We start from the raw sequence: 7,154 nt of genomic DNA on the forward strand, positions 1-7,154 counted from the left end.
TCTTGAAGCCATGCTGACTATCACTTATAATATTATTTTCTAGCAGAAACTCCTCTATGTGGCTCTTTATCAAACTCTCTTAAGACCTTTCCAACTATGGACGGTAATCTAATAACGTGATTATATTTTTAGTTAGAGGTGAATGAAAAACATCATGTGGAATGTGGAAATTTGGATGAATGTCCAATGTTTGTGCTGCAGCCTGTGAGTAATATTCCAGAACTGGGAGTACAGCAGCCATTCCCCAGGCGGGACGCTCTGAACACACAGATTATGCTCACAACTGGATGTTTGCTGCTCTTTGTCGCCCTGTCACAGGTAAGTGACATGTTGGGCCAAACTGCTTCTGACTGCACATTTCTATAGAACGTCTACTTATAATAATAGCACAGAATATTGCAGAATACACACTACAAATCTTTACACAAGGTACATAGTACAAAACTATGTGGGATGGCTCACATATTACAGACATTGCGTGTATGTGGTGGTGTTGGGGGATACACCCAGAATAGTACAGAATGGTGTGGGGTGAGGGAGAGTGTAAACACAGAATGGTACAGGAAAGTGCAGGGGGTACACCCAGAAAAATACAAAACTATACAGGGGTTCACCCAAAGGTTTACATATCAGTGTATGGAGCAATATAGAAAAGTACAGGACAGTGTAAGAGGAACAGTGAGAAGGGTACAGGAGAATATACTAAGGAATGCACAAAACCATGCATGGGGGTACACCCGAAAAAGTACAGAACAGGGAGGGATGGGGTTACCCAACATACAAGAAAATACAGGGGGTACACCAGGAAGGCTGCAAAACAGTGCTTGGAGGAACACTCAGAAGAACACAAAGCAGAACATGGGAATAGACCCAGAATTCTTTCAAAACTGTACAGGAGGGTTACACCAAAAGAATTCAAGATGGGGTACACCCCAAATAATCATCAAATCACAGAGAGTGTCAGCTCTGAGACCCACCAAACATTGGCCACACAACCCTTAGTTTGTGATGATGCATGACATGTTTTCATATCTAAATATTACCAAGAGGAAATACTTCATACTCTGAAATATGTGAAGGGTTTTATTACCACCGGGGACGACCCCAAGCAGCAGGCACATAGAGAGAGTTTCTCCATGAAAGACAAGTCACCATTGGTACTCATGGACCCCACTTGGGACAGAATCATGCTAAGCCCCTAACTCCATGGCAAACCAGACACAGACATCTTTTTGTGAGATGAACACTTCTTGGGCACCATTTATTACAATTTATAAGGGTAACAAATGGCAAGTAAATTGAAGCTAGGTGGAGAATAAAATGGTCATACAACATACAGAACTATTTATATATTTGGCAATCAGATATACATAACTCTGCCTCCAAATCCTGCCCTTTCAATGGAAAATCATCTCTGGAGGATATTTTCCGGCATCTATGAAGTGAGGTCCCAATTACCAGAATGTTATTCTTCCTCTCTAGTCATATTGCTTGTTATTCTAATTCCGGTAGATTTTGGCTCAGCTTTGCCCCCGCTCATGTACATGTTCCTGGACTCCACCAAGATGTCCTTCGGGCGTCCCTCTTCTTCTGGATGGCTGTGGTTGCTGTAAGATTTGTGCAAGACGACTTGGCGAGCCATGTGACAGGATCTACCGATGTGATCCAACTCAGGAACTTGTCTGTGATTACTCTACAAGCAAAGATGGAGGAAGAAGTGGAACCTGCAACTGTAAGATATCCAAAAGGTCCCTATTCTGCAATAACACTAATAAATAATATGACTAGATAAATGATATACAACAGGATACAACCCATTAATTGTTCTTTTAATTATCATTAGATGTCATGTCTAGCAGGTTAGTCACACTGTATGGTGTTTCCACAGATAACGATGGCGACAGCTGTGACATGGATGGCAAGATGTATAAAGATGGAGAGACATTTCAGTTGGGCTGTAAACTCCAATGCACATGTGTGGATGGAGGGGTGACATGTGTCCCACTTTGCAGTAATGATGTCCAGCTCCCAACGCCAACATGTCCCTTTCCACGTCAAATTCCGATTCCAGGACAGTGCTGTCCAGAATGGAGATGTGATGGGCACGTGAGCAGCCCGGAATCCGGTAACCACTTTATGTAGTGCCCAAGATGGCATCCAACAGATCACTTCACATATCTCAATCCCCTAGCTAGGCAACTAAAATCAACTGAACTGCAATTGTGGGGATCTTTGATTCCATTTGCAGTTTCATTATTTTATTCATATGGTCCGGGGAAAGAATGAAATTGTGACCAATATGGAATGTAAAAACTCAGAAGGAGATTCCAAAGTTGACACAATGCCTACATATACAGTCAATATTGGAGTTTTTTGCATTGTTTTTGGCACTTTTAGGGTACACTGTACCCTAAAACTGGGTTGAACCCCCCTTTGCCTTCAACACTGCTCTCAATTTTCATGGTTTAGACTCAAGGTCCTGGAAAATTTTCTTGGGAATATTGCTATTCCTGATAGTTCATTGTAGGTAGGTAGTGAAGGTATGTAGAATAGGTGTCGTAGTATATTCCTTATTATACAACATTTTTCTGTCTTGTTCTCAGGACTGGCACAGATGGTTCCAATAAACTGCCCTGAATGGAGCACAGAATGGGAAACATGTTCCACTTTTTGTGGCATGGGCATCTCTTCAAGAGTAACTAACCAGAACTCATATTGTAGACTCGAGAGGCAAAATCGTCTGTGCATGGTGCGACCCTGCGGAGATTCATCAGCTGCCATTGTAAGTCTGTACTATAGGGTGTGTAATATTACAGAACGGGCCCCCAGCCACCTGCAGTGCGTACTCCAAGTCAAATGTGACTTATGTGTACATGTCATTTATATGTCTATCAGACCTCAGCTACATGTGATCCTTGCATTACATTACATGCTCATTGGTTATGCTCAGTGACAAGAAACATGGAGCTTCACATGAGAGTGGCTTGGCGTTAATAGGAAAGTGATTTCAGGTTAGTGTCAGGGTGACAATAGGTTGGGGATAGAAGGTTAGTTAGAAGATCCCTATAGGTTAGAATCAGGCTGACTGGAGGTTAGTAGTTGCTAGGGATTAGTAGCAGAAGGTATTGGGGTGACTTACGGTTAGTAGCAGAGTCAGTGATGTTGGTATAGAAGTCCAAAATTAGGATTAAAGTTGTGGAGAAAGAATGGGAATGAATAGGAAGATTTCTGACATGGATTTTTGCTTTTTAGGGGAACGCAGCCTGCAGTCCAATACTGACATCTCATCTAATGCGGTGGGAGACTCAGGACTGCATCAGCATCAGAACTTTTTGGCCCACTTTTTGTGGTTCCTGCGGCATGAGGCTCTGTGTCCCCCATCAGACTGTGAATGAATTGGTTGCCTTTCAGTGCACTGAGGGGCCAAGGATGAAACTAATGATGTTTATAGTTTCCTGTGTTTGCTATTAATAAGAAAAATGAAGTGCACAATGGGCATACAGCCATGATCACCGCAGATGTGGAACTCTGGGACATAGAGCCATGGCCACCTTCTTACGTACACAGGAATGGAATGGCCCAGCCAGGTTTACCTGCTAGTGTACACAACATGGAGCTTTGGAAAGGACCAACCAGGATCATCTACTGGTGTACACAGCATATGGTGGTGTATGGGGAAGTTCCGAGAGTAATGGGATGTATTGGAGGTGTGAGCTGAGTATATCTGGGTGTATTGAGGTAATGTAGAGTATGGGGTGTATGGGAAGTGTGCGTGAAGGTGGGCTGAGGGTACCAGGGTATATGAGTGCTGTAAATGTTGGGATGTATGGGGGTGTTCCATATTTTGTGGTATATGGCAGAGTGCTGTGGGCATTGCGGTTTATATTGGATATAATAGATGTGTATTGTGCTGTATTTTTGTTGAAGACCCAGTGTGTGAAAGCACATTCAAAAAACTGAAGCCAAATCAAACTAGCACGCAGTTAAAAAATTGAATACACAAAAGTGTACTACCACAATGTCTAGGAACGTCGGGACTAGGACCCCATTTCATGAACAGTGGTCGATTTTTCATATTCTCAGCAAAACTAGATTGCTGCATTTACTTTGGGGGACCATACCAGGAACAGACCCTCCACTGCAAATAAAAGGGCTCTTCAGAAAAAAGACTCCCCGGACCTAGGGAGAGCCAGATCATAGGGCCATTAGCTCTCAATTTATTGACTTTCAGTCCATAAGCACAATTGCCTTAATCATCTAGTGCATAGTGCAGATTAAAAGTACAATAAATAAATAGTTATATGGATGATCCATATCTGTCCTTTTGGCTGGATGTAAAATAAATTACCCGGGCCTGGCCTAATAGCAGGGCATGTATTGGCATATATTGGGCATTGCTGATTATTATATTGGGGTGTAAGGAGGAGTGTATTGGGGTGCATGAGGAAATGCTATGTACTGTACTATTGGGGAAGGCTGGGGTATTGACGATCTGCTATGTGTATCACAATTAATGTGTAGGGGGAACGTGTTGAGTGTCTGTTGGGTTTATGATGGGGAGTGTGGAGTATTGGGGATTGCTTTGTATTGGAGTATACAGGGAGTGTGCTGAAGGGAGTGCTGAGTCTATTGGAGTACATAGTATGAAGTATTGTTTTCCCATATATGCTGTGCGCTCGGTTACACAGGGGGTGTGCTGCATGTATGGGGTATCCTGAAGTGACATTCCTGCTGCACAGAATTTCATTTTTTCACCAAATCTTCATTTTGTGAAACACTGACCAACCCTCCAGCTTGTTAAGTCTCCCCACATCCTGAGCTGCAAAACATCTGACTGGCATTGCAATCAAGCAAGAAGACCCCCACCAATCTCTATGAGCCCCTTTTGGTTCAAAGTGGAGAACCCTTTTAACATTTTAAACCATAAAACTGCTCATCCTGCTTTATTGGGAAGGTTAAAGGTGGAATTGGGAATCATGTTTTCATTGTGTGGTATGATGTCTTATCACAAGGGCAATGTGCAAGTCAGGAACAGAAACAACAATAAATTCCATTAAGAAGAGAGGGCCAACTTCACATCCTGGATTCCATGATTCATACCAAACAATCTGATGAAAAACGACTAATATCGCCAACATAGGCCGTGGCCCTTTTTGTGAGCATCTCCAGATTGTAATGAATTGTATTGTAGAAGGTTCCAGACTCACTGTCTATAGAGCTGGACCCTCATTGTAGCTGCACCAGCACAATGTATTTCCTCTTGTTGATAAAAGATTATTATTAAATACTTCCATTTCTGCGTTCTGTGTCTGAACACAATAACTGAAAGTAGACCGGGTGACAATTTGTTATATACTTCTAGGCGAATGAAAGGAGCAGCATGACAAAGTTGGGCTCTGAGGTCAGAAAATTCCCCAATCACAACAAAGGCCAATTAAAGAAGATATTACCATGAATTACATTTATTTTCACCGTGTTTCATTCTAAATAAAGGCCTCACCAACTGCCCACTTACCTTACAACTAGTGTTGTTGGAATATCTCACTATTCGATTGGACAGCTATTTGATCGAATAGTGAGATATTGGCCCTGATTCATTAAAGTTCTCCAAGGCTGGAGAGAATACACTTTCATCAGTGAAGCTTGGTGATCCTGCAAACCTGGAATGGATTTCCTAAAAGTCAAGGTATTTGTTAGCAAATGTTTTCAATCCTGGACCAGATCCGTTCCAGATTTGCTGGATCGCCCAGCTTCACTGATGAAAGTGTATTCTCTCCAGCCTTGGAGAACTCTAATAAATCAGGGTCATTGCTCGGGTGATCGAATGCCGAATTCGAACACCATTGAAGTCAATAATGGGAGAATTCGGGTAATTTTTGGGACTATTAGGGGCTGCAAGAGCAATCAGATTGCTCCTGCAGCCCTTTACTAGTCGTATGTGTTCTTGGATAGAGTTTCTCTATCCAAGAACACAGGGCACTAGATGTGATGAATGGGGAAACCTGTCCCTATTCAACCTGTGGTGCCCGGGGATCGCCTGCAGTCAGAGCTGTGACCACAAAGTTCCCACGGTCATGTGACCATGGGAACTGAACTGCAGATAAACTTAGCAGTTCACTACGATCCCCGAGCTCTGCAGGTTAATTAACCTTTAGTGCCCAGGGGGTTGCACACTCTTCTAAATGATTGCAGCAGATGCCCCGCACTAGAGGTATCTCTTACTCTGTAACACGCACAGTAATTTCATACATTTGTTACATTTTTCTGTCAGGGGATAAAAGAAAAATGTAACAAATGTATCATGATATTACTGTGCTGGAAAGTGTGTTACAGAGTAAGAGACATCATGTCATTGTAGGATAACCTGTAAAAAAAAAAAAAGTTGAATAAACAAACACTCAATAAATTAATTTAACATTTTTATTTTTTTTTTTTTTTTGAAATTGTATGTTTATTGAAAAGTTTTATCTAGGGGTACAGAATAAACAAAAATGAGGGGATTACACAAAGGGAAGTTGACAATATCAATCATAACAGACTGCAACAAAAATTTTACAAACAAAAAGCAAAGACCATATCACAGACATAATGTGCTATGTTAACAGTTTAAGAACAAAAAGGAGGTAGGAACAAGGGGAACATTGTGACATTAGCCGCGGAGTAGAACGAAATGAGAGATCAGTTGGATAGAGTAGTAAAGTATTGGTCCCAAGCCTCCCAGATCACCTCAAACTTGTCCACCGTATCTCTGAGGAGCGCCGTGAGGTACTCCATTAGGCGGATCTCTTGGATCCGCGCATGAAGATCATCCACAGAGGGAGGTATAGACGTCTTCCATTTAGTGGGAATCAGCGTACGAGCTGCTACTAGAATATGAGTTGCCAGTTTGCGAGACACAGCTGGCAAAGTCACGGGGGGTTGGCCTAGGAGGTGGGAAAGGGGGTCTAGTTGGACCTGAGCCTGGACCACAGCCGCTAATAAATCATTAACACGTGCCCAGTAAGGCTGAATAAGAGGGCAAAACCAAAAGATGTGTTCTATCGTACCTCTATGTCTACCACATCTCCAACACTTGGGGTCCACATCTGGGAACAAGCGGTGAAGGACCACCGGGGTGTGGTACCACCGAAGGAGAATTTTATATTGATTTTCTT

The 7,154-nt window shown here is 42.5% G+C and overlaps 1 protein-coding gene across 1 annotated transcript in view; it reads left to right on the forward strand.

Moving 5' to 3' along the window:
- LOC140325340 (CCN family member 5-like) overlaps nucleotides 1-5,299 on the forward strand; it is a 6,777-nt gene extending 1,478 nt beyond the window's left edge. Inside the window, exons 2-6 of the mRNA XM_072403166.1 lie at nucleotides 133-318; nucleotides 1,513-1,732; nucleotides 1,889-2,125; nucleotides 2,604-2,782; nucleotides 3,253-5,299. Of these exons, the coding sequence (XP_072259267.1) occupies nucleotides 133-318; nucleotides 1,513-1,732; nucleotides 1,889-2,125; nucleotides 2,604-2,782; nucleotides 3,253-3,471 (1,041 nt within the window). The 3' untranslated portion in view covers nucleotides 3,472-5,299. The remainder of the gene's footprint in view (nucleotides 1-132; nucleotides 319-1,512; nucleotides 1,733-1,888; nucleotides 2,126-2,603; nucleotides 2,783-3,252) is intronic.
- The last annotated feature ends 1,855 nt before the right edge of the window (nucleotides 5,300-7,154 follow it).

Source organism: Pyxicephalus adspersus, chromosome 3 (genome assembly GCF_032062135.1).
Source record: "Pyxicephalus adspersus chromosome 3, UCB_Pads_2.0, whole genome shotgun sequence".
In the NCBI taxonomy this organism is placed as follows: domain Eukaryota; kingdom Metazoa; phylum Chordata; class Amphibia; order Anura; family Pyxicephalidae; genus Pyxicephalus; species Pyxicephalus adspersus.